We start from the raw sequence: 27168 nt of genomic DNA, 5'->3' as shown, positions 1-27168 counted from the left end.
CTTATTCTGGATCCCGCTCCAGGGGGTCTCAGTGACGGCTGAGACGGGGGAAGAGTAAAGCCTGGGGCAGGAAGAAGTCCTCGGGGACCCTGGCACATCCCCTAGGGATGGCATGCGGGAGCTCTTGTGGGTGTGTGCACGCGCCTGCGGAAGCCTACGGACCCCTTCTCAGGATGGTTTTAAATGCACAGAACAAAATACATAGGATCACCAAGGAAACGTGCAGGGTAGTGCGGTGGATCAAGCCCTTTCCTGGAGACCCGAGTTCGAATGTGACCCTTACTAGCTCTGTCACCCTGGACAAGCCTCCTTACCTCTCTGCCTCAGTTTCCTCATCTGTAAAATGTGGTCAATAACAGCCCCCTTCTCTGCAGGGCTATTGTGAGGATGTCTGTAAAAGTGTTTTGCAAGCCCTCAGTTATGGCCACATATAGGACGGCTAGTCCACAGACGCCCTCCGGTCGTAAAGGACTAACGGGCTCCGGAAGGGGGCTGGAGATGGTCGCGCTCCCCCTCCCCTCCCCCGGCGCCGTCTGATGTCTGACAGCCGAGCTCTCCCGCCAGGGCTCAGGCGGGCCAAGGTCGAGGAGGCCGGGCCCCAAGGTCGCCAGGGCGCTCCCGAGGCAGGTTGCCGGCCGAGGGCAGGCTCTCCCGCCTGCCGGAAGCCCCGCCCCCTGTCCATGCGTCACTTCCGGCAACCCCGCGACCCCTGCGCCCGGCCGGCATGCGCGTCAGCTCGCGAGGGAAAGAGCCTGGGCTCCGGCGCTTCTCCTCCTCCTCGACCTCTGACCCGCCAGCCTTCCGCCCGGGCCGCAGCGGCCGCCGCAGCCCCGAAGGCCGCGTCCCGCCACCATGGTGAGCTCGAGGCCCGGCAGGGAGCGGGGGGCGAGGGGCCGCGGGGAGCGAGGGGCCCCGGAGGGCCGTTTCCGACCGTCCCTTGCCGGAGGGGAGGGGGAGGCCCGAGACTGAGAGCCGGGAGACAGGTTCGAGCCCAGTGGGCCGGGACAGCCCGGGCACGTCTCCCCCACCCCGACACACCCACCGCTGGGGCCTCGGTGTCCTCATCTGTCGGGTACGGGGGCCGGGCCGGATGACTGAGAGGAGAGCCCCTCCCCGAGCCCCCCACCCCGGAGGAACCCCCCCTTCCGCTCCCCAGCTTGTGGAATAGCGGGGCGGAGGCCGGGTGCCACCTGGCAGGGAGCTCCTTAGAGAAGCGGCTTTCCTCCCAGCCCTTTGAAATTGGGGCAGTGCAAGTATGATTATCTCCAAGGGGACGCCGAGGAGAAACGACTTGTCCAGGTTCACCCAGCCAGACCCCAGCCCAGTCTCCCTAACTCCCAAGTTCAGGGCCTTGCCAGGAGATGAGAAAGACTGAGAAGGTATCGAGGGACCCCCTGGTGCCCGCCAGTGCAAAAGCTGGGAGGGGGTAAAGACTCAGGTCTCAGTTCTGCCCCCGGCTTGCCCTGTGACCTTAGCCAAGTCATTTCTCCTCTCTAGCTCTCTGTTTGGAGAGGTCACAGGACATACAGATTTGCAGCCAGAAGGGACCATAGAGGCCATCTGGTCTGATCCCTTCTTTTTGACAGATGAGACAATTAAGGGCCAGAGCAGTTAAGCTAGCAGGGTTCGAAGAGCTCATCTTTCCTGTCTCCAAGTCCAGCCTTCTAGCCACTATACCACGCTGCCTCTCTCATCCCCCCCTAACATTCCGTCTTGGTTGTTGAGCCTAGTGGAGCCTGGAACTAAGCAAGCCTGAGAGCTTCAACCCGGAGAGCTGTTGAAAGAGAATACACAGGGACCTCCTATGCATTTCCTAATCCATGGCGCTGTTGATTCACCTTTAGGGCTGGGACTTGATATTATGAAAGTTGCCTGAAAGTGGAAGCTGTGCTTGAGTAAGAGAGGGCCCAGCAGGCCCCTTTCTAGGTCTCACTTCTAAGATAGAGATAGTGAACGAGACATGCCGTGTCACTGTTCCTTCCAGCGTCTTCCTTGTGTCACTGTCAGGCTCACTCCTGTCATGCCAGTGTTCCTACCTCCAACCCACATTCAGTGTTGGAGGCTGCTGCTTCACTGCTCTGAAGACCCCCCTCCTCACCTCCCAACCCCGAAAACTATTCTAGTTTGCTGGTTTCCTGGTCTGTGGTACCAGAGTTGAATTCTGGAGCGAGTTTGGAAAAATGAATAGAAGGCTGTGTTTCTTACTGATCAGAAGCCATCTGGCTTCAGTCTTGTCTGAAGTTTGAGGCATCATTGGTGTCGTGTTTTACTTGCTCCTTTCCCAGATAGCGATCTAGCCTACCTGGCTTGATTTTTCTCTTTCCCTGTCACTCAGTGCTTCGTTATACATGATTAGAATTAAGTGGCCGTTGTCAGGCAATGAAAATCGTTGCATGTAGGGTTTCTCTGAAGCATGTTTATTGTCGGTTTATATCGTGCTATAACAGTTCTGCAGGACAGTGCGTATATGGTACACTTGCATGGTTTCTGTGCTTCAGGAGTAAAGTCACAGTTTCATCTATGTCGTCATCTGCGAGCTGGGAGACACTGGGACAGGATTACCACCGATAGGTCCCTAGAATATAAATAGGATACTTACCCAAGAGTGATGCTCATCAAAGGATGGCCTAATGAAATGAGGTGGTGAATGGGAGCATACTTTGGAAAGTATTAAGTGTTTTACAAATAGAAGGTGATTTAATCATTCCAATTTCTATAGCCCCCACTTTATGATTAATAATGGTAGTGGTGATATGTATGTCCTGCACTGAAAGTCTGCTCTAGTCAGTGGCCCTGACTGGTTCTCAAAGGCTAGGCAAGTGATATTCAAAGGGCTGGCATATCCTATCAAGCTGGAAGGGCCTTGAGTATGACCCAGTGACAGACTGTGTGTTATCCAAGGACCAGCCAAGCTAAGTGCAGAGATCTATCGCCAGAAGGTTGACTGCTAAATGATGGATTGAGATAGGCATGGCAACTTCTGAAGACCATCTGACGAAAGTTCACTGTCTTGCATGATGAAATGGTAGATTGATCATTTTGAAATACTGAAATAATACGTGTAACTTATTTCATGTGACAGGCTGAAGGGGCATAACAAAAAGCCTTGGATAGGGGAAAGGTTGGAAATTACTGGGGCTGAAAAGATAATTTAAAGATTGAATAAAATTCAGCCTTTAATATACTGCAGATGTAGACTGTATGTGAAGACTTGCTTGGCTTGCAACTGTAAGGAATGGGCCTTGTGAAGCAGAAGCTCAGAAGAGGAGACTTAGAATCATAGAATCACAGAATTATAGTTGGAAGGGTCCCCAACTCATCTAGTCCAACTTCCTCAGTTCAGTTCAATTCTTTAAGTATTTATTGAGTGCTTAATATGTGCTAGGCACAGTGCCAAGACCTAGGAATAGATAAAAAGACAGTAAGATAGTTCTTGTCCTCAATGAGCTTACACTCCACTAGAGGAAAACAACAGGTAGACAAAAAAGCAGTTACAAAATAGATATAAAGCAATTTCTGGAGGAATGCACTGGTAAAGTAACCTCAGGGATCAGGATAGGCTTCTGTAGGAGTTGAGGGTTGAACTGAACTTTGAAGGGAACCATAGATTCTCTTAAGTAGAGTTTAGGGTAGAGTAGGGGACAGCCTGTGAAAAGGTATAGTGATAAGAGGTAGAACATCAGATGTAGAAAACAGAGTATGTGAAGAGTCATACGCAGCGTCTGGCAAAGTATCCATATTGCCAACCTGAGAGTTTATAGTTCATCCTAGAGACAAGAGGGAGCCTCCTGAGCAGATGAGTGACGTGGTTAGATTTTTGTTCTAGGATTATCAATTTTGCAGCTATGTGGAAAATGGAGAGGGGTCATACTGGAGGTAGAGAGACCAATCAGGTGGAGTCCAGAGAGAAAGGGACAGAAAGGTGCAATATTTCAGAGGCTGAATCAACAAGACCAGGTGACTGATGGGATATGAGGGGGAGTAAGAATAACAAGTAATAAATGACTACAGGTTATAAACCTGTATGACTGGGAGGGTGGTGGACCACGGGGGCACTTATCAGAAATAGGGAAGGTAGGAAGGGGGAAGGGTTTGGGGGAAAGTAATTAGTGATGTTTTGATATGATGAAGTTATAGCTATGGGATATTGAGTTGGAAATGTCCTGTGATCAGTTGGTGTTGCCCTATTGTAATTCAAGAGAGTGCTTCTATATAACTCTATATAAAAACCTGGAGTTTGTCTCCATAGAGATGAGCCCATCAGAGTTCCAAGATGAGATCACTAAGAGGAAGAGGCAAAGGGCCCAGGACAGAGTCCTCCTATACCCAAGCAAAGAGAGTGGGTAGTAGATGAGGATGCAGCAGAGGAGCCTAAGAAAGAGCAATCAGATAAGAGAAAAAAGGAGAGAGCAGTATCATGAAAACTCAAAGAGAAAGTGATCGACAGTGTCAAATACTGCCAAGAGGACAAGAATGTTGAGAACTAAGGAAAAAAAACATAGAATTTGGCAGTTGAGATCATTTTACAGATGAAGAAAGTGAGCCTTAGAAGGTCACATGACTTGACTACCAGCATAAAGGTAGAAATAGCAGAGCCAGTATTTGAATCCAGATCTGACTCCAGATCCTTTCCAATGAGCACTATCTGTACTGCCCCACTTCATATGGGCTCCACAAGCTTAAACTGTGCTCTTTCTTAAAGCTGAAAGAATTTAGAATTCATCTAGTCCAGACCCTTTTTTACAGGTAAAGTATCCCAGAGAGGGGGATAACTTACTCAGGGGCACACAGTTTGACAATAAAACCCAGGGAAACAAAGGATGCAGTGGAAAGAATGGTAGATTGGGAAGCAGGACCTGAGTCAGGAGCTTTTGGGTCCTCCAAAACTAGAAAGGTCCTTAAAGGACATTTATGATTCCAAGTTCAGCATTCTTTTTCTTCTGTCACCATGAACCTCCCGGTTCATAGCTCTGCTGTATACTGCCTTTGTGATTGTGTGTACATCACTTAACTTGCCTTATCTCAGTTTCCCCAATTTGTAAAATTAGGGAGTTGGGCTGGTGGACCTCTTAAGGCCCTATGTCCAAATCTATACTCCTTTAATTCAGATCTTTTCATTCCCAGTTCAGTGCTCTCTTCATTACTAAGAAAGATGATCTTATCTATGTAGCACAGGAAAGATTTTTAGTCATACATTCAGTTTTTCATCCATCCTCTACTCAGATAATCGTCATTAGCATCATAGTCATCACATTTTAGAGCTAGAAAGAACTTTAGAGAGTGTCTAATCTAGCCTCATTTGATGGATCAGGAATCTCCTGATTAATCTAATTGGATGCCTCATTTTGTTGAGAAGGAAACTATGTGTTCTGTTAGAAAATGTCAGTGGAATCCAATTTTTTTGGCAGATCGACCTGGGAAGGCAAGCGCCACTGGTGCTATGTCTGTTATCCAAGGACTAGCCTACTCAGTTAGACACGGTTCAGCTCTAGGTCAGCCACAGGATAATGAATTCATTGGCCAAACCCATCAAGTTTTAGAAGGGAATATGTGAATACCAGCTGAAATCACAAATCCTTGAAGTATGTGACACACTTACTATGTCTGTCGGTTTGTGCTGGGGAGGACAATTAAATTCATAAACTATCCTATTAAGTCTTTAAACAAATTAGCTAATTGTTAAAGTTATGTAGTGCTTTGATCATAGGTGTAAGTATAAAAAACTGTTAAAAGAGCCATACTTCCTGGTGTGAAATGGAAGACTTGTGAAGGTCAGACCTACTTGTGAAATCCAAACACTCATTTATTAAGGCAAAGCCTGTCAGATGCATAAACAACTATGTTTGTGGTGTTTTTCAGTTTGTGGCTTATCTGGGACATACTATTATAAACCATTCAATTATCTGTCTTCCCTCCTCCACCTTATAGTGGAGACTTGCATCTCCATTTTCTCTTTATTTCTGATCATTGGTTAAGTTACACAGTTCAACCAAGTAGAATTCTTTTCTTCCCCTCCTCCAAAGCCTTACAGTGCTATGCTAGACCAGCCATTGCTTTCCTTGGAATGGGCAACTCAGCTGAAGCAGAAGGCTTAGGAAGTTAGGAGTAGTGGTCTTCCCAGGACCTAGAGAAGAGATGGGCTAAAGGCCTGTCCTCTTGCCCCTACCTGAATTTGTTGGCTGTAGCTCTTTGATGGATGCCCAATGGAGAGCACCCCTAGACTTGGGCTCCAGAGCAAGAGTGCCCAGCGAACCTTGCTGACTGACTGCTGGTTTGCCCACAGGCCAAATACCTAGCTCAGATCATCGTGATGGGGGTGCAGGTGGTTGGAAGGGCCTTTGCCCGGGCACTCCGGCAGGAATTTGCAGGTAAGCAGCATATCCCCAAATCAGGTTTCCAATCTCGAGAGGCTGCAGGTTGTGGCAGAACAGAGACCTGGGTTAAATCCCAGCTTTGGCATTTCACAGCATGACCTTGAACTGTCACTTAGCCTCTCAGCCTCAGTGTTCCCTTCTGGAAAATGGAAATAATAATACTTGCACTCCTGCCTCAGAGTTGTGTGAGGAAAGCTCTGTAAACTATCAGTATTATTCCATGTTCACTTGAGTTTGAGGCCATACCACTTAACATCTCCCTTATTTCAAACACATTCCATAACTGAGACCCAGTGACACCTGCCCCACCTGTGATTATCTGAGCAGCTGCTACAGGGCAGAAGGGACTGGAAAGGCAGGCAGTTTTTTTATATAGTGGCATTCTGGTGCTTTGTCTCATGATAACAAAGACCTTAGGGCAGAGGCTGCTCATTGCAATGGGTTATAAACTTTCAGATGAGAGAGATTCTCCTGTTACCATACTATAAAAGAGGGGGAATCACGGCTGGCCCTGGGGGAGGGAAGGCCCTTAATAACCCAGGATAGATCATCACATTTAGGGGTCTCTTATTTCTCCTAAGGGTTTTATGCAGAGCAAATGTTATTATGCTAAGGATGACTCTAGGGGCAAGTAGGAAAGGGAGTGGGGTAGAATTGGAAAGGGGCAAACTTTTGTGGCCCAAGCGTTGCCCAGATTAGCTGGCAGTCTCTAGGAATCCTTGTCCCTGTTGTGGAACACTAGCCCTGCCATCCCCTGGTGAATGGCCTCTTCTTGGCTACCTTGGTACTCGGGTTTCCCTCTATGTCCTGGCCACACAGTGTGAGGTTTCCAATTGGAGTGACTGATTAGAAGTCTGAGGCTAGCCTAGGGGATTGCCAGGGGAGTGGTTACATGAGGCCAAGAGCTCATTTTGTGTCTGAACAGCCAGCCAGGCAGCAGCAGATGCCCGTGGGCGAGCCGGTCATCAATCTGCAGCTGCATCTAACCTTTCTGGACTTAGCCTTCAGGAAGCCCAGCAGATCCTCAATGTCTCCAAGCTGAGCCAAGAGGAAATCCAGAAGGTAAATCTGCAGCATGGGTGCCCAGCTCATGTCCAGAGTAAAAGGGAGGGAATACTGGCAAAGGAAACCTCTGAACTGTTCAGGAGAGGGTACCACTTAGGGTTCTACCCTATTCCTGGTGGGAATCTTGACAAAACACATCTGGAGAGGGAATCATGGTAGTACCAGTAAGTTGAGTTTCCACCCGGTAAGGCTTCAGGGGGTCCCTCAGGAGCTCCTATCTTGATGAATTCTCTTAGGTTGTCACTGTATAGCTACAACCATCTTTGGGCAGGCAGAAGCACTTGAGATTCTTCTTATATCCAGTGCAGCACATCTGTTAAGGTACCTCAAAGCCATTTAATCCCCAGCTACAACCAGGAAGAGACCCCAGCCCCCATTGTTTCTGGTAAACATTAAGCTTATTATTATAAATATCCTCCTTTTCTTTTTTTCTTCAACAGAACTTTGATCATTTATTTAAGGTAAATGATAAATCTGTGGGTGGCTCCTTCTACCTACAGTCAAAGGTGAGTGGGCTCAAGAATTGTGGAAACCTAGTCAGACTTCAGAATCAGTTTTGCCACTGGTGGGGTTTGGTGCAGACAGGGCCAAAAAGGTCATTCACTTCCAGTCAGTGGAAATATAGCAAGTCCCAAACAGTTAAGAAAGCAGCATTTTAGGCTTCTATCTTGACGTGCCTGTCTCTGAGCAGTGCCTGGACATAATGCATTTCTTCTACTTCTGTTGCAGTGGAATGCTGCCACAATTCAAACTAAATTCCTGCCATGAAGAGTCCATAGTTAGCCTCGCAGTCCTGTCATTTTTGACCACCAGTGCACTGGCTTGTATATCGCTGATGGATCAGCTGGACAGACTCTTCTATTCTCACCATATTAGAATTTAAGACTAAATTCTAAACCAGCCTTTAGCTGGTTGTGTATTAAAGCACAGATTGTACCCTTTGCCCTGTACTCTGCCCCTTTGGGAGCAGCCAGCACAAAGACAACCCATAGTGGAAGGCCCCTGAACAATCCTGGAACTTACCCGTGAGATGAAGGCAGCATCCTAGACCTTCCTGATACTTCAGGAAATTGGCCACAGAAGACCAGAATTCTTTGAGGGTTGGTAGATGGTACACAGGGTCTCCTTTATGGCTCTAGGAAATCAGAGCTTAGAACTGGACAAGGTGTGTCCTGTTTGGGGCCAGCCTAGGGTGGGGGCAAATGGTGAAAGAAGGCATCTAAAATATTGGTTCCCCATCCTTCCCCAGGTGGTGCGAGCTAAGGAACGGCTAGATGAAGAACTCAAAATCCAGGCCCAGGACGAGAATGAGAGAGGGCAGCAACCCAAAACGTGACCTGTCCTCGCCTATCTGTGCCTCAGTGTGAATTATTTATAGCTTGCTAATAAATATCTTTTCTGCATTTTTTTGGTACATGTGCTCAGACTCTAAAAGGCAAGTCATGCTTTTTTGCCAGCCTTGGTTGGGCAGGGAGGCTGTAGATTGGAAAAGGAATTAGGAACATTTACTGCCACATAATGTTATATTGACAACTTCAATAGGGGCCTGCAGTTGATGCTAAGAAGAAGCCAGAGGGCGTCCTCCTTTGCCAGGGCCATTGGGAAAGACTCATTGCTACATTTTGTCAAACCAGAAGCCTCGACTTGGAGCAGCAGGAGCACTCTGACAGCTGGCCTGCTAGACGCTGGCCAGCCCCTGATCCTCTGCATGCCCCCTGGCATACCTCTGCTTTACCTGGCCTTCATTCTCTTTTCATTCTGCTGGTTTCTCACTGATCTTGGTTCAGCTACTATTTTAAAAGATGGGTTGTAAGAGTATTCTTGGGCCTTAGATATGAACTAGGAGTTCTTCCTCTGGGGCCCAGAAACTTGTTTTTTCTTGTATTTTCATAATTGGTTTCTTTAGTATTCCTGTGCATTTAATTTCAAAACATTATTCTAAGAAAGAGTCTAAAAGCTTCACCTGACTACCAGACAGGGTGTATGACACTATCAGGATCACTTATTAAATTCAGACCTGGGGGGTGTTTTGAGAGTCCACTCTCTTCTGTCTGAATAAAGAGCCAACTTCTGCCTCATCCCCAGCTTTTCATTTCCCCTGGGCAAATGCAACATTATCATCAGTGATGTTAAGTTGTTTGTATTTGTGGTGTTCTTTCCTTTACAACTCTAATTTGAGAGCCACAAGAGCACTGAAAAGTAATTAGGGCAGTTGGTCTTAGCCCTGTGTGGCATGAGCAGTCTGAGGCCAGGAGATAAAGCAGGTCCGTCATTCAAGGTAGGAAACAGGAGCAAGAGGGGTAACAAGTCCAGGCCTAGTGGTGGACAGCCCTCTCTGCTGGGCTGGGTGGTACTTCAGGGGGCCTCTATTCAGGTCCAGTTGTAGCATGGTGGTTAACCTCAGAGCTTTCCTCTTACCCTGCTTTGAGCTCCTACATTCCCAAGTGAATAATTAACTAGGCTACTTGTGCTGTCCTGTTACCTAACAGGCCGAGAAAACCTGGAGGGGAGGGTGTCATATCTCAACTTTGCCCAGTTTTGAGTCCTGATTCCCAGGACTGCCTTGTGCTCCTATGGGGGAACAGAGAGGAACCTGGCATCTCTTTCTAGGCCCCACATATCTGGCTGGGGGGTAGAATGCAAACTCAGGCACTGTGGAAGTGTCCCATCCCTGGAGGGTCCTTCCCGTTCTCTACTTTGGACTGTGCACCTCAGTATACCCCCCATCTGAGAAATGATAAACGCCTGACTTCAAAGTGCCATGTGACTGTGTGCAGTAAGGACGGAAGTTCAGAGATGCAGCGAGGTTGAATCCTGTGGATGCACAGCACAGGCGGCTGCTACTGTCTCTATGGGCCCCCACTTCCCAGCACACTCCACTCCATGCAGGCCATCTTTGCAACTCACTTTTATTGTTTCTTTATAAACTTCCTCTCACATGGAGGAATATATTGTTATAATCATTAGCTTATCTCTCTTTTTTTTTAAACTCTATGCTAACAGCAATGGAGCCAAGAGGAGGAAAAACATAAGCTACAATAGAAAGGCACTTAGAAACTGTTAAAATACTGATATCTTGGAATGTGCAACAACAAACCAACGACAACAAAAAAGTACACCGGCCCTTTAAAGCCTAGTCTATCACCAAATCACATGCTGAGCTAATGTTAACTCTTTGAGTGCCATGTTGCTATTCTCCATGGGCTTGAATCTCAAACCACCACCCCCAACCCTTGACGATCACTCCTGCTAGTCAGGAAGGGCAAATACCCTGATCTAGGGGTAACTGTGGGCCCTAGCACTGAGCCAGTCAGTTATTTAAGGCCTGGGGCCCTTAGGTGGGGGCATCTGGTTCCTAGTAGGGGACAGGAGGAGGGAGACCAGCTCCCTCCTTTCATACTTGGGTCCCCTATTCAGTGGAAACCCCCAAATGCTGTAACCTAATCACAGCCTGGGGTATGAAAGCCCAGCAGAGGTGAGGGCCAGGACAGAGTGACCCCTCTGTAACAGAAGGGCGGTCAGGGGAAGTGGGTGCACTGAGTCACCCAAATGAGAAGAGGCAAGTAGAATCCAATGTCGGAACTGGAAGGGACTTGAGTGATCATTTAGTCCAACCCTCTAATTTTATAGATGAGGAAACTGAGGCCCAGACAAAGAAGTGACTTGCCTGAAGTCATAGCAAGTTTATGTGACAAAACATAGTAAGTCAGTGGCAGAGCAGGGACTTGTATATGGATCTCCCGACTCCCAGTCCAGTGCTCTTTCTATGACACCAGGCTACCTCATGAGAGGCAAGAGGTAAAGTGCCCCCTCTTGGGGAGGGAGCAAGCCAATGCTATGCTCTCTTGGGAGAGCCGTCCTACCGTTTCATAGCAGGGATAGGGAGGGAGGGCAGAGAAGAACAGCGAAGGTAACTATAGGAGTGAACCCTCACCCAGGACCTCAGCCATCCTGCTGAGGCACCCCTTGTCTAAAGGGTTTCTTTAGCTTATTCATGCCTGCAGTACAGGCCAGGCCTTCTCTGGCTCTGTAGAGTCTAGATGAGCTTACAGTACTTACGGTGCAGGTCAGGCAATTCCAGCCATCATCAAACAAAGAGGAGGGTAGCACACCAGGAAAGCCAACCAAGAGGCTCCCCAGCCTTTGTGGGGGCAAAGAATTACAACACCACATGCAGTATCCCTTTTTTTCTGGCTGTCGATCTCAGTTTTACAAGGCAAAGGGGTTTGGAGCAGCACAGGGCTAGGGAGATGGAGAGAAGGAATTGCTTGAGCTGATCTGCTAGTAGAAACAGTGGGGCTAGGATGAACACAACCCAAAATTCTTCCTATGTTGCTGCCTCCCGGCTGAATTCCTCAGGATCACAGGTAGTTAACCTGCTCCCATGCAAGCTGATTTGAGACCACCCTCACCCTAACCTTTCTGCTGTCTTCCATTCTAGTTCTCTAACGTAAGAATGCAGCCAGAACACCTGGCTAGTGTTCATACAGTGCCTTTGTGACCTTCTGCTAGCTCTGGCAAAGGCTGAGCCTCTTCTTGACATCCCTGCACTAAGCCTGGGGGCTTAGTATATCTCCTAGGAAATGGATGCCTAAGGGAAAGTGATACAGTTCTAGAGGCAGCATTAACCCTCATGTTCTCTGCCCATCCTTTTCCCCCAGGCAGAGGTACTGCACAAAGGGGTAACAGCAGGGAACTTGGCAACTGAGCACCATGGCTGATCTGAAAACCACCTTGGTATGGGGCAGCAGATGCCGATATTCTTCTCGTCTTCTGTGAGAACATCAGTGTGATGACCCTGAGGAACTGTAGTTGAACTCTTTAATTTAACCTCAAAAGAAAAGAGGCAAATTCAGGAATTTCCAGGGCCTGTCTTCTCCATATTTGCCAATTTACCTGCCATGGGAATTCCCCAGCCCTGTAAACCTCCCTCCTTAACCCCAGAGTTGAGTCTCAAGTTTTCTGTCCAGCCAGGAATAAAAGGATCTGCCTTGGTGCTTGAATTGAGCACACTGCTTTGTGAGAGGGGCAGGAGGGAGATAGACCTGCCTTGCTCCTCTTCCTCGGCACAAAGTTAACAGAGCAAGGGGGGAGCAGCCCTCCCACCCTACTCCTTGGGTGGGAGATACCTTGTCAATCAGCAGGGAGGGGAAGGGAGACTAGGAAAAGGACCTGTTCTCTCCATGGCACTGCCAAGGTCTGCATCTGTCTTACTCTCCCTCTGAAAAGTGGGTCAGAAGGAGAGGGGTCTGTAGAGTTTTCCAAAGCTGGGCTGTGGCCAGCTCTGAAGAAGAGGAAGGAGGTGGAGGTGGGGAGGGAGGAGGGGATTGGGATTCTCCTGGCCCATGTAGTTCATGGCAGCCATGGGGTTAAAATGTCAGGGATGAGGCTTCCACTGCTTAGAGTGGGATGCTATGCCTATGAGCCAGCTCCCTCACACTCAGGATAGGAAGGCAACATATCTGGCTGGAAGGAGAAAGTAATGGTGGAGCCTTGTGACAGTGGTCACTTGGCACCAGATAAACATGGGAGGAAAGACCTGAATGCCAAGAGCCAGACTGTGGAGCAGCATTCCAAAAGGGAAACTGAGGAGGAGAGCAGAGTAGATTTGGTGCAGCATGGAAAAAGGGACTGGATATTGGTGTTCTCTCCCTAAAGAGAGTTGGGACCAGACCCTTTGCTGAAGGTAGAGGAGCTGGATTGGGAGAGAGGATCCAAGGCGCTCACTCTGGGCCAAATACTCATTTTGTTTTCTGATGGGATTCACCTTTCTCCTTCCATGCCATCATTCCAGAGGCCATGGAGGTGAGGAGACCCTAGAGTGACCTGTTTTCTGTCCACATGGGTTTTATCTCTACACACAAACGTGAAGCCAGCCCCAGGCCAAGGCCTACCTCTTCCCATGTGTCCTGGTTACCTCCTGCCCACCTCACAGGGCCTGAACCGGAAGATGGCCAAGCTGTGAGGCAGGACATTATTGCTATTTCTCAGAAGAATTTCCGTTCGTCGTGACTGGAGGAGGGGAGGAGTCTCTGTCCAGTCCTTTTCCCTCTCCCTGGCCGTGGCTGGCCTCAGGACATCAGTTCACCACAGCTGGCTTGAGTAACACAGAACCTGGTGGGATGACCACCCAGCCAGGAGGTAGTGCCTCTGGACTAGCTGCAGAGTTCACACCTGTAGATAGGTCCAGCACAGTGCCTGGCAGCAGGGAAAGTCCATCTGGACCAGACCGAGCACGGCCACCCTCAGTCCTCTCCCCTGGAATCTTGCGGCCTTCCGTGCCAAGAGCCTTGGCACCCACAACCCCTCGCCCCTTTTCACCTTCAGCCTTGCCCCCTGCAGAGCCCGCAAGGAGAGAGACAACAGGCAGGCTCAGCCCACTAGCTCCAAAGGGGGAGGGCAGCAGTGGGTTCTTAGCCAAGTTGAGGGGAAGTACAGGGCCCGGAAGACCAGGCCCTACACCACTGCCCCCACCACAGGCCAGGGTGCTGAGATCAAGGGGGGCAGGTGCCAAGGGCAAGGGCAAGGAGGCAGGCAGAGCGGGTAGGCCCGGGCCCCCAAAGAGTGCAGCAGGGTTGGGGATGATGATCTGTGCCCCACTGACGTAGGGGCTGTCTGGGGTGGGCAGCTGTGGCTTTGGGGGTGGTCGGAGCTTGAGCAGCTCCTGCTGCTCGTGGGAGACGAAGTGGCCATGGGCCTTAATGTGTTTGCGCAGGGAGCTGGGGTCTGTGTAGCGTTTGTGGCAGCCGGGCATCTTGCAGTAGTAGGGCTTGTCCACGTAGTGGGTGCGTGTGTGCTTGAAGCGGTCACTTGAATTAGAGTAACGCTTGTTGCAGCCCTCATAAGGGCAGATGTACGGCTTCTCCCCTGGGGGAAAAAGGACAGTAGCCAGAGGTTGAGAGTGGGGAGTCCACCGGGTCCTCAGTATGTCTTCCTAAGAAACAACTTTGATCACACACATACACACACACACACCCCCCAAAAAAACAAACCCCATTCCATCTCCATTGCCTAATTCCTTACTTCCGCTTTCCAAACGCTCTACAACAGGACGCCATTCTAAAGACAGTCTGGTGTTGTGGATAACATTCTGCATTTAGAGTTGTTGACTTTGAGTTCTGCTCTGCCCTTAACTAGCTTCTTCCTACATGCTATGGTCTAGTAAAGGTGGCCTTCCTGCCAATCCACGTAAATGACACTCCAGTTTCCATTTCTGGACTTTCTATCACTGTCTGTCCCCTGTTCTTGAAGGACTGCCTCTCCCAACCTCCACCTCTTACAATCCCTCGTTCCTTTAAGACCTCGCCTGGCAACACCTTCCACATGAAGCCCACAATTTCTAGGGTCTCCTCCCCATCATGTGCCCCTATCCTCATCTATAGAACATGGGAACGGAACTGGATAATCTCTAAGTTACCTCCTCACTCTAAATCCTATGATCCTGCTTTTCCAAATTTATCTTGACCACTCTCGCCCTCTCTCCACCATTCCCCCTTCTACCTCGTCCCCCACCTCACTTCCCAGGAGGTTTCATAGAAGAGGAAGAGCCATCCTAATGCCCATATGCCAGACTCAATGTGCATAGGCTACTGTCTGACTAAACTGAACTCATTTCCTCAAACAAGTCCTGACTTCCCACCATGCTTTTGCTCACTCGGAGTATAACCTCAGTGACACAGACTTAGACACACAGGTATGAAATCTGGCCTGGTTCTTCAAGGTTTAGCTCAGGTGCTAACTCCTCTCGGAAGCTTGATCCCCCCGCCCCCGCCCTGTGAACACCCAGAACACCTTGTGCCTGTCTCATATTTATCACATTCGGTCTTGCTCCTGATTTATAATGATCAGTACAGAGAGGGTAGCATCTCATTTATCATTATATTCTCCTTAGTGTTCAGCATCTTACACCGTACACAACAGTGTATCTTGAACTGGTCCTCCCCCTACACCTTCTCATGCCTAAGTGAGATAAGTGAGTCTTCCCCTGTCCCTGATTATTCCCTCCTCCAGCCCCACCTTTCTCCTTTCTCTCGTTTGAAGCCTTCTCAAGCCCACCTGTGTGTGATCGGTTGTGAATCTTCAGGTTCTCCAGGCGAGAAAAGCTCTTGTTACAGGTGGGACATCGATGTGGCTTCTCATTAGTGTGAGTCCGGATGTGGATCAGCATCTTGTACCTTCCAGACCAAGAAAGGAAGAGCAACCGGTGAGCCAGGATTGGAGAAATTGGGCCTAGGGAGGCCATTCCCAAGTAAGCCCTATCCTCACCAAGGAGGAAGGGCCTATGGGACTGCCCTGGCCAGGCCCTCCCTTCAACCCCTTCCCCATTCCTAGAGACATCCTACTCCCTTAATGAAGGGCCCCATGGACCAAGTCAGGTCAGGTCCCATGAGAACCAGGGAACATGCTTGGTCCTAGAATCCCCTCACTTCTTCCCTCTCCCCACCATGTACACACCTAGCATTGAAACCCCGGCCATGGCGGGCACAGCCCTCCCAGTGGCAACAGTAACCAGCCTCCTTCTCAGGTTTGACATGGAAATCATTGACGTGGTCCACTAGGTCTTGCAGCAGGTCAAAGAGCTGGTTACACTGCAGGGAGAGAAAGGAAGGAGCCATAAAACCCCCTGGGACATCAGTGGGCTCCCTTCTCTTCCATCCACACCTGCTCATCCTCACCTTGGCCCAGCGACAGACAAGTTGCTTTTGCAGGGGCACATCTGGAGAGAGGCACTTCTCCTTGGGTGGGGTAAGGAAGGAAGAGGAGGGGAGATGCAGTGCACCCCCCGAACTCAGTGGCAAGAAAAACTGGAAGGAACTGGGAACTCCATCAATGTAACGGAGAGACTGGAAGTCCTGGGAAAGAGGGCACAGAGAAGGTTGGGAGAGAATTGGCAGCAGATCTTGGTGGCTAATGACACTGGAACATCCCCTCTATTGTGGCCTCTTTCCAATGCTCCCCTTCCTTATAATTCCTCTGCCTTCACTTTTCCTAGGATCACCCCAACCAAGATCAGCTGACACTTGTGTCTCTGGACCAGCCTGTTCCCCCTTCCACCTCATCCCCCACCTTACTTCCCAAGGGTTTTCATAGAAGAGGAAGATCCACCCTAATGCCCATTTCCCAGACTCACATGGGCAGCAGGAGTTGGAGGCAGGTCCCCATTACCCTGGCGCTCAGGAGACAGGGAGGTGCTGCCGCTGGGAGAGTCCAGTCCTGATGGGGGAGACAGACTTAGATCCACTAGCGGTGCTGCTGAGAAGCGGCCTTCCCCCTTGTCAGGGAACTTGGGGTTCAGCAGGAATCCTGAGTGGGAGGGGAGGAAATCAGGGTGGCCTAAGACTAGAAAAAAGGGGGAAGAGAGTGAAGAGTCAGTACCCTTCTCTCTCAGAATCCCCATCCACACACCTTGAAAGACTCAGACCTATCTCTCCTATCCTATAGTGACCACAGAAATGACTCCCAGGAATGATTTCAGTAATTACAGTGCTCCATTTCAAGGCATGGTTGTGTGGGGAAGAGGTAGAGAATGATGGGATAGGACGTTCCTGTTTGCCTCACAACTTAAAAAACCCAGAAGTGGACATGGCCTTTCTTAATAGGTAGTGAGTTCACCATCACTGAAAGTCTCCAAGGAAAGGCCAGATAACTTTACTACTTGTCATGCAGAAAGGACTCCGGTTCTGATAAATAAAGACTACGTGACCACTGAGGTCCTTCCAGTTCAGAGCACAATTCTGTGGTTCCATTCCTGATCTCAGTCCGGCTATCCAGAAACTGAAGCTTGGTAAACCAGGCTTTGCTGGGGGCAATGTGGCATCACACAGGACTGGATGTGTAGATCTGGGTTCTGCTCACAGATCTGCCAGTGATTCTTTGTTTTATGACCCTGGGCAAATCATTTCCCCGACCTTTAATACAGAGGGCTGGATTAGGTGAGCTTCTGAGGTTTCTTCCAGCTCTGACTTTCTAAGTTTCTTTTCAACTTTAGAGTTCTGTACATTCTGGATTTCTTCTTAGGATTGATTGCTGCCTTCAAGTTTTCTGTTGCAGTCAATTTTTTTTTCATGATACTTGTCATCAACTCAAAAACAGCTCCATTCGTAATTATGGTACCTCAGTAGGTTATTCCGCTGTAGGGATCCCTGCTCTTCGGGGTGACTGTACCCTTGTCTATATCTGAGCTCCGACCATGACCATCCCTCCCTGCTTCTCCACTCACTGGGGTACAATACCTGAAGGAGGGGATCCAGGGGATGCGGGGGCAGGGCCATCATCTACCAAGCCTAGCTCCCGGTGCAGGGTCCGGTGGCGGACACCCCCCAGAGCCCACTCCTGCTTTTCTCGCGCTGCTCGAAGTTTGGAGATGCTCAGCTTCAGATCCAGCGGCTCGTCCAAAGAGTGCATGGTGCCAACCAGGGGCCGGTGTGGCTGCAGCAGAAAGGCTCCCTGGTAGTCTGTATGGGGGGGTTGAGGGTGGGCAGGAACCTGTAGGAAGAAGCAGACAAGTCAGAAACTCCCACTGGCAATGGTCCAATCTTATTTGTGCAGCACAATGCTCCCCAGCCCCATCTTCCTAACCACTGGGTTAAGGAGGGAGTTTGGGGCTTCGAGTTTGTTCCCCAGGAAGCCAGTTACCAACACTGTGTTCTTTAAGTGTTACTAAACATGCATTAAGCACCTACTGTGTGCAAAGAACTATGCCAAGTGCTAAAGAAGATGTAAAAATAAGGTGCAGATCTGCCTCAAAGGAGCTCATAGTCTAAAAGTTATAAGGGGAAATAAGACACATCTACACAAATAAGAATGGGTCACAAAGCATCAAATGCTAAAAGATTAGATGAAAAACAGGTTGATTTGAATCAAAAGGGAGAACCAAGGAGAGATTCATGAAGGAGATGGCATTTCAGCCAGGCTTGGAAGAGTTGGGAGAATGTTGAGGAAAGGGAGAAGGGAAGGGCAGGTACTCCAGGTGTGAGAAGCAAGGAACCCCGTGAGAAAATGCAGGCCACTCAGGGCAAACCCATCCCAACTACAAGATAGAAAAAAAAAATTTAGTCTTTCTCCCACTGAAGAGGGTTAGGTCCTACAGGGTCAGCTCTCACCATGAGCTGTCCAACTGTATGGAACTGCAGGGCTTGGAACAGAACCAGAAACTAAATACTGGCACTGGTCAAATCCAAATATGAGCCCAACCCAAGTCTCTTTAGAAAAAGAAAAGCAATGACAACCACAATCTGACCCAGAACTGAATCCATTCAGTCAAAACCCAGTCAGAGAGAGCATCAGAACACTTATGGAAGCCAACTGTATACAGTACAATCTCTGGTACGATGTGAACACCCATTCCTTTGTCTGTCCATTCAATCATTTTAGAACAAGTACTGAATTTGAGTCCCAGCCCTAAGAGTTAAATTGTATGACCATGGGCAAATTACTTCACCTTTCCAAGGCTCAGTTTTCCTATCTGTACAATGGAGGTACTGGACTCGAAGATATCTTTTCACTCCAAGAATCTATATGGAAGACCTTCGTGGGCAGGGTTAGGCAGAGGAAAGGGTAAAAGCCATATTGGGGCCAGGAGGCTTAGAACCAGGAGCACACCACTGATTCATACCTGCCAAGCCTGCCTGCAGGGGAGGAGCTTGTGATGTACATCTGTCCATCCATTTCCCCAAAGCAGCACCTGGACTGGGCGGTTATTTAACAACAGGTGGGAAGAGCGAAGGGCTGCCCCCTCAGAGCAAGGAAAGCTCATGGTACGTCAGTGACAGAGTGCCCAAGATCCCTCTTCAACCACACAAGTTACCTATCCCCACCCTCGAGAGTGTGAACTCTCTAGCAAAGTCCACATGACCAAACTCAAGACATAAGTGAATACACAAAGGTATATAAGCCCACACCTCCAAGGGTTGCAGAGAGCAGAGGTAGTCTCCCAGTCCCTGCTGTTCAGTGATGTTCAAAGTCAGGATATCACAATGCACTTGTTCTGGGCCTTGTACCTTCTCCACACATTTCAGATACTCTTCTGACTCCCCTACTATAGCATCCCCCCTATCACCACCACCACCATCACCCTGAAGGAAGCACGGTAGGGATTGTTATCACCACTTCACAGGAGTAAGTGATTTGCCCAAGGTCACACAGCTAATTTGGGACAGAGCCAGACCCAAAATCCAGTTCTCCCAAAGCCAACAAAGGTCACACCTCAAACAGTAAAATGAGTCAAACCTAAGCAAAGCCCCAGCAGGAAGAAAGTCAAGAGTTTCCAACAAAGGCAAGCAATGGGAATAGGATATGAGTGTAAGGAGGGGGTCACCCCTGTAAATAACTAAGAAAGAAAAACCCCAAAGCAGTGGTTTGACAGGAAATAGTCAAGGTGGGAATGGGTGTCCCAAATCCTGCCACAAGGGGGCAGCTGGCGACTGTGGCACGCTTCCCAGTTAATAGGCTTGGCCGAACTCCAGGCTCCAGGGAGAACCTTTGCCAAGAGCCCTGGCTCTGGGAGGAAGGATGGGTGGATGGGTGGGTGGGTGGCTTCTCTTGGGGAAGCTTCCCAGACTACAGCTGCTCCTGTCCCTGGAAGCTGGGTCCCCCTCTCCTTCCCAAAACAACTCTCAACTCACCCAGGCACCTCCTGAATCAGCTATCTGACTCAAGGGGTCTGAGGTGCACATAACTCATTCATTTCTGGATCCCTCCTTTATGAGGTTTGATCAGGGTCCCAGCGTGGCCCTTTGAGGATCTTAAAGCACTAGGTGTTTCCATGAGGGTCCTCTTCCCCACTGAACGAAGCCATAATGACATGATTGGGTTTCGGGCACTGGGACATATGAGCAAGGAAAAAGCCACAGCCATAATACTCTAGGATTTGGGACTAGAAGACACAACCTGCTCATTCTACATGGGCAGAAACTCAGGCTTCAAAAGGGATTTGCTCAGGGTCACACAGCTGGGTGGCACCACAGTGCACAGAGTCAACACCCATCTTCAGATACTTAGCTGTGTGACCCTGGGCAAGTCGCTTAACTGTTTGCCTCAGTTTCCTCATCTGTAAAATGAACTGGAGAAGGAAATGGCAAACCATTCCAGTATCTCTGCCAAGAAAACCCCAAATGGGGTCACAAAGAGTTGGGTATGACTGAAACAACTGAACAGCACATAGCTGGTACTTTCCACTAATTCCATGCTATTTCCTCTTTATTTTGGAGAAGCCTGACCAGGAATCCTCGAGTAACACCCCCTCCCCCAAATCAACTCACTTATGGGCGAGATGGCTGACCTTGCCATTCTGGTACCACTACCCTTGTGACTACTAATGGGGATACTGAGGCAGGTAAGAAGGTGATTTTCAGGGACAGACACCCACTCACAACAGCTGGGCCCCAGATCTCTTCCAGACTCTAGGCAGAGCTCCCAGGTCAAGCACAGGACATGTCCAGGGCCCTGGGAGAGGCAGGGTGGGGTCCTGCCCCTTCCCCCCTCTGGCCAGCTGTCCCTCCACCTGTTTATTTTTAGCCCTGGGCTCTGGACCTCCCAGCAGCTCCCCCTGAGTGCTGGGGGCCCAGGCTGGGCAGGCAGGGAGCCTGGAAGGAAGAGGAAGGAAGTAAATATTTATGCTTATTAAGAATTCAGGAGCCAGGAAGGCCTGGGAAGGTTGGTGCCCCCACCTCCCACCCCCTACCGCTGCCTCGGCTGGCCTCCAGCCACAGCCTCAGTCTAACCACCCCACTGGGCCCCAGGTCAAAGGGCCCCCACCATGAGGCCTAGTGAGGGCCAGGACATTTCGAGGTCCTCTGAGAAGGCTTTGCAAAACTTTTCTATCCAGGTGGGGAGGGAATGTAGATTTAAACTCCAAATCCCTGCCAATAACATCTCCCCCAATTAACAACACCTCCAGTATCCTTCCCTCCAGATTCACTAGGATTCAGATCACTAGGATTAACCCCCACAGTAACATCCCCTCCAGAAATCTTGGAAAGGAACAATTCCTAGGAACCAGTCCCCAGGAAGCACCCTTCACCAGCCCTCCCACAGTATCATCTCCCAATAACCCTGAGAACAATAACATTCCCCTAGTAACCTGGTCCTCTCCCTTTCACCCCCCAAATTATACACTGCAGTAATCCCCAGAGGGACATCCTTCAAGAATTCTGACTCTTTAAAGTCCCTCCTAGCAACACTCTCAACCCCCCCCCCCCCCAGTATCCCCAGATGTCCCCAACTCTCTGCTTCACAAGGACACAATCCCTTCTCCCAACCCCCAGCTTCCTGTAACTCCACCAGGCCAGAGAAGCAGAGGCCAGAGGGGTTCATTAAGCTGGGAGCAGGAGGCTAGCCCTACCCAGCCCTTGGGGCCCTCCTCCCTCCTTCAGTCCTGGGAGCCGGAAGAAGCCTCCCTGGGTCCACCCTCCCTCCCACTCTGCCCCCTGCTAGCTCCCCCAGGTAGACAGGAAGTGACCCCACCTCTCCCCCTCCCTGCCTCCAACCACGACCTTGGCAGCAGCTCCCCCCACCCCACCCCAACCAGTGGCAGCCAGTTCTGGGCCCTGTGCTCCCTCAATGCTGGCTGGGAGGGAAGGCTCTGTGTGTGTGTGTGTGTGTATGTGTGTGTGTGTGTGTGTGTGTGTGTGTGTGTACGTGTGTGTGTGTGTGTGTGTGTGTGTACACACAGGAGGTAGGGCCTCGAGCCAATAAGACCTCCCTAGGATTTCTTCTTTGCAAAGTTTTCACATTCACATCCTCCAGAGACACAGATAGAGCAGGGATTGTTCTCCCCATCAGGCAGATGTGGAAAACAGGGCCCTGGAAGTTAAAGGCTTTTGCCTGAGGTCGCTTGACAGTTTAAGCAGAGTAAGCCAAAATGCTAGAGTACAAACAGCCCTGGGATCTGGAGTTCAGAACACCTGAGTTCCAAGCCCTGAACTGCCTCCTCCTAACTTTGTGACGCTTGAGAAGTCACCTATCCTTTCTGACCTTTCAAGGTTCGCCATCTATAAAATGGGAGCTGGCATAGATCTCTCAGGTTTCTTGCCCAGCTTCAGATGACCCTGGATTTCAGCGCAAGTCTCCTGACTACCCGCCCCCAAGCTGTTTCCTAAGGGAGGTCTGCCAACCTGAGTAGATACTCCGGCCCTGCCACTGGTTTTGGGGACCCCCAGGGGAGGAGCAGTAGGGAAAAGAGGATGGAGGAGGAACTCAGCTAAAGAGAACTTTCCCAGCTCTGCTGGGGAGGGAACAGACAGGCAGTTCCTAGACAGAGGGGGCTTTCATCCCCCTCCAGTGTGGGCCCCTGCCAGGGGCTGCAAGCTCTCAGGCACTGGAGGTGGTCGGAATCTACCACACCCACCCCCCACCTCCCCCACCAGAGCCTCCCTCACCAGCTGCAAAAGGAACTAATTAGAGGATGGGGAGAGGGAGGAAGTGGGGGCTTTACAAAAGAGGGCTGAAGGAGCCGCCGCCAGAGACACACACCACCGGGGGCAGGGAGAGAAAGGGAGAGGGCAGCCAGAGCCGGGAGGAGGGAGAGGGGCCCAGCTTTAGGTGCATGGTAGGGAGGGCGGGGAGGGGGAGCCGAACACCAGGACCTCCCATTGTTCAGCTCTGCTAAACCCCTGAGACTCCGTCCAGGAACCTGCAGAGCTGGAAGGATGAATAGGGAGGGAGAGCAGAGAGATCCCGAGGAGCAAGGTAGACGACCCCCCACATGGCACATCCACCAAGAGCGGGCGATCGGAATGGTGGCCCCACGCCTCCCAGGTCCATGGCGGTCCCTGTCCGCCCCGGGTAGGCACTACCCCAGCTGCAGCCCCGGCCACCCCCATGGACCAGGTATTGGCTCGGAGGCTGCCTCCGGCCCGGACCTGGGGCCTTTTATAACCTCTGCCAGGACCTGCTAACTCCAACAGAACAGATGTCAATCTGGTGTTCATTTGCATATCATTTACATGTGGCCAATTTAACACTAGCATGCAGAGAATGACCCCCAGTGGCAGGTCCCCCCACCACACCTGCCACCCCCCATTCTTAAACAGTCTCTGAGGTCCTTTCCAGCTCGGACATGCTACGGTCCAAGATTCCTTCCACAGCTGGCATTCTAACGTCTAACCTCGGACATTTTATAGTTCCTTCTAGCTCTAGTAATAATTGCTAACATTTAATGATAATAAATGTTTAATATTTATAAGATTTACAAATGCTTTACATATGTTATCTCATTTCATTCTTACAGCAACCCTATGAAACAGGTGCTACTATTATTACCACTTTCCAGATGAGGAAACTGAGGCTTTGATGCCCAGAGTGGGTGTCAGAGGTGGGATTCAAACTCTGGTCTTCCTGACTCTACACCCGGCACTAAGATTTCCAAGTGCTCTTTACCTGCATCGTCTCATTTGGAAAAACTAAGGGAAAATATAAAAGGAAGCAGAGAGATTAAGTGGAGAGTTGGATGGAAAGGGAATGGTGGTGACAGGAAGGAGACACACAGCTGGAAGGAATCTGAAGGGATTGTCTGGTCAGTCCAATCTTTTTCAAATAAGGAAATTCAGGCTCAGAGAATTAGGTGGCCAAGATCGCATAACTTCTTAGCTGGCCAGACAGGGACTCATACACAGTGCCTTCTGACTTCATGGTCAGGGACTTTTTTTTGCCAGTCATGTGTGTGTATGTGAATATGTGTATACGTGCATTAATGTGCGTCGGTATGTATATAACTATATGGGGATGGGTGTAGCACCATTCCCTGGCCCTACTTCGGGAAACGGGGGAAGGAGCAGGCCAGTGGGCAGGGCTAGTCTCTCCCCTTCTGGCCCCCCCCACCACCCCTGGCCCTAGCTTCAGGGCCAAGCCTGGGAGGTAATGGGGAGGCCATGTGGGTAGGGCCAGAAGGGACAGGAGGGGAAAGGAACTTCTGCCAAACCAGAAGGCCCCACAGCCCAGCATTCCTGGGAACCGACTCCAATCCCCACTCTGGGCTCAGAGGCCCAGGCAGAGCCAAGGACTCCACCCCACTAGGCTGGACCAGCCCAAGACAGAGCCCGCAGGGCAGGAAGAGGAGAAGGGAGGGAGAGGAGGGAAAGGAAAGGCCAACTGGGCTCCCTCTTCTAGACCCCAGATCCAGGGGAAGAGAAGTCTTCCATGGGTCAGGGCCAGTTCTGTTCCTGCCTCACTGTGTGGCCCTGGGTAGGCCCTAATGCTCTCTGTGCCTCAGTTTCCTAATCGGTAATAAAAAGAGGCTGTCCTTCATGCACTCCTCTCCCCTAAAACTTGTTCCCCAACAGGATACATTGGTAGTGACCAAGGTGATCACTGGCCCTTAGAATCTGTACTTCCTGACTCCAAGACTAGCTCAGGTACCACCTCCTAGGAGAGTTCTTATCCCATTCCTCAAATTAATTCATATTTGCTTATCTCTGTATTTTTTTTATCCCTCACCCAAGTAGAAAAGAAAACGTCTTGAGGTCAGGGGAGATGGTATTTTTTATCTTTATTTCCTCAGGTATTCAGCACCTTGTATGCAGGATGCTTTCAATAAAAGCTTGTAGAAAGCTGGCCTCAGTTTCCGAAAGACTGAGGTTCAGATTCCACCTCCTGACACATACTAGTTGTGTGACCGTTGGGCAAATCACTACTTAGCCCCTCTGTTCTGTCCCTCCCAACCCCAACCTACGACACGACACGTGCTGATCTGCATTGGTAGAGGGAGTTTCCTCACTGGGACTTTCCTATCCCAAATTCCCTATCCCAGTTCTGATCCCGAAAGAATTCTGGCGCATTATGGGGTAGTAACTCCAGGTTTTCTGAGACTCTGCTAGCAGAAAGCAATCACTAGTAACTCCTACCCAGCTGGCAAGGCTTCAATGACACACCAGGGGATGTCTATCATTCAAGGACCAACGTAGCTAAGTTCCCAGAGGCTCATCATAAGGCTGCCCTCAGGATGAGGAATGTTTTTGGTGTAATCCTTGGGACCATCTACAGGACATCACAGACAGGTCACTATCTACTCCAGTGAAGAGAGCACACACACACAAGACAATCACAGAGTCTCAAAGTAGTATTATGGTTTGTTTGGACAGTAGTCTGACAACCCTGGCCCAAATTTCTTTATCTGTAGAGGTAACATTTCATCTAGAAGGATGGATGGATACCAGGTTAGTGTGGTGACTGAGCAATGGCAGACCTCCTCCTCTGACAACCAAGGAAGCTACTGGGAGAGGAGATGAAGGTCCAGGACAGTCTCCTCTAGTCCCAGCCCCCAGATTCATTAACTTTGTGACCTAGGCAAGTGACCTCCTCACTCTGTGTCTGGGTTTCCTCAACCTGTGAAATAAAAGGGTAGGGGGGCACATTTATGTGCTGTTGGTGGAGCTGTGAAGTGGTCCTGCCAATTCTGAACAGCAATTTGGGACATTCCCAAAAAAGTCCCTCAAATGACCTTTACCCTTTGACCTAGGACTACCATAATTAATCCAGTATCCTAAAGAGATCAAAGAAGATGAAAAGAACCCCTATTTACAAAAATACTTACAATGGCAAAGAACAAGAAACTAAGGGGAGGTGTCCATCGACTGGGGATGGCATATGAGTGTAACAGAATTATTATTTGTCGGTTCAGAGAAACCTGGGAAGAATTGTACAACAGGGAGTGAGGTAAGCGGAACCAGGAGAACAACTGACACAATAACAGTAACACTGTAACATTGTAACATTGTATAGACAATGGGCTTTGAAAGTCTTGATTGATCACTGCCATGACTAAACCTGATTCCGGAGGATTCATGAATGTTACCTGTCTCCAGATAGAGAGGTGATAGATTCAGAATAAGACATAGATTTCTGGACATGGATAATGTGGAATTTTATTTTGCTTGACAATATTTGTTATATTTTTTTCCTTTTAAATAGGGGGTAATAGTAGGAGGGAAAAAAATAAATGCTTGTTAATTGAAACATCAAAAAGGGGGAGGAGATAGGACTCTCTAAGATTCTAGGTTAAACATTTATTTTATGCTCTACGGTCATCCCTTCTATCTCTGACATTGTATGGTCAATATTCTCAGGTCCTTTCCTGTTCTGACAATATTTTAAGGTCTCCAGGTACTTTGCCACTCTAGGATTAAGTATAATCCAGGGGCCCATTTTTCCATGTGTGATTAAGTGTGTGTTGAAGGGGAGAGATGCCAAGCTCCTAGACTACCCTCCTGAATTTCTAATGCCAGCTACTTAATGAGGAACACAGTACCCAAACTAAACCAGGCTAACCCTGTGGGTCCCTTAACACCCAGACACCCCTCAACATATATATAAATCCTCTGGTTATCATTGTAACTATCTACCTCCTCCTCCCCCACCCCCAGCATCCAGCCCCAGGTCCCCTCCCATCACTGTTTTGCTCCTAATTTACATCATGACCTGTGCCAAGTAAATTACTCAAAGGATTCCAGTTTCCTCCCTTGTAAAATGGGACGGGACTAGCCACATTGTAGAATTTGGGATCAGGACTTGAATTCAGATCCCAGTTAGGCTGCTACCATTCGTATGCCCCTGGACATTCATTAGTCGTTCATTAGTCAAGAAGTATTTCTGAAGTGCCTACTATGTGTGCTGCCTTGGGCAAAATCATTCCCTTTTTTCAGGACAAAGTTTCCTCTCCTTCAAAATGATGGGGCTGGACGAGAGATCCCTGGCCTCAGAGGTCCCTTCCTGCTCCAGAGCTAATGATCCTGCA

General features: G+C 49.5%; 2 protein-coding genes across 6 annotated transcripts in view; one reads left to right on the top strand and one right to left on the bottom strand.

Moving 5' to 3' along the window:
• Positions 1-685: 685 nt before the first annotated feature.
• On the top strand, positions 686-8842 carry PAM16 (presequence translocase associated motor 16). Its single transcript, XM_072603585.1, is given in 5 exon segments — positions 686-1072; positions 6284-6368; positions 7300-7436; positions 7880-7945; positions 8689-8842. Coding segments are annotated over 5 exon segments (723 nt in total). The 5' UTR covers positions 686-724; the 3' UTR covers positions 8776-8842.
• A 1490-nt stretch (positions 8843-10332) lies between these two features.
• Positions 10333-27168, bottom strand: part of GLIS2 (GLIS family zinc finger 2) — a 43676-nt gene continuing 26840 nt past the window's right edge. For 4 of the 5 annotated variants that reach the window (XM_072603433.1, XM_072603426.1, XM_072603440.1 and 1 more), the window contains 6 exons: positions 17672-17924; positions 16570-16778; positions 16115-16291; positions 15894-16027; positions 15495-15613; positions 10333-14306 (listed from right to left, as the gene is read on the bottom strand). In XM_072603433.1, the coding sequence (XP_072459534.1) occupies positions 13519-14306; positions 15495-15613; positions 15894-16027; positions 16115-16291; positions 16570-16778; positions 17672-17843 (1599 nt within the window). In that variant the 5' untranslated portion in view covers positions 17844-17924 and the 3' untranslated portion in view covers positions 10333-13518. The remainder of the gene's footprint in view (positions 14307-15494; positions 15614-15893; positions 16028-16114; positions 16292-16569; positions 16779-17671; positions 17925-27168) is intronic. The other variant, XM_072603421.1, reaches the window with a different exon arrangement.

The sequence above is a fragment of the Notamacropus eugenii genome, chromosome 1 (assembly GCF_028372415.1).
Source record: "Notamacropus eugenii isolate mMacEug1 chromosome 1, mMacEug1.pri_v2, whole genome shotgun sequence".
In the NCBI taxonomy this organism is placed as follows: Eukaryota; Metazoa; Chordata; class Mammalia; order Diprotodontia; family Macropodidae; genus Notamacropus; species Notamacropus eugenii.
The sequence above is the reverse complement of the archived record's forward strand: the minus strand, read 5'-3'. Positions and strand labels throughout refer to the sequence as shown.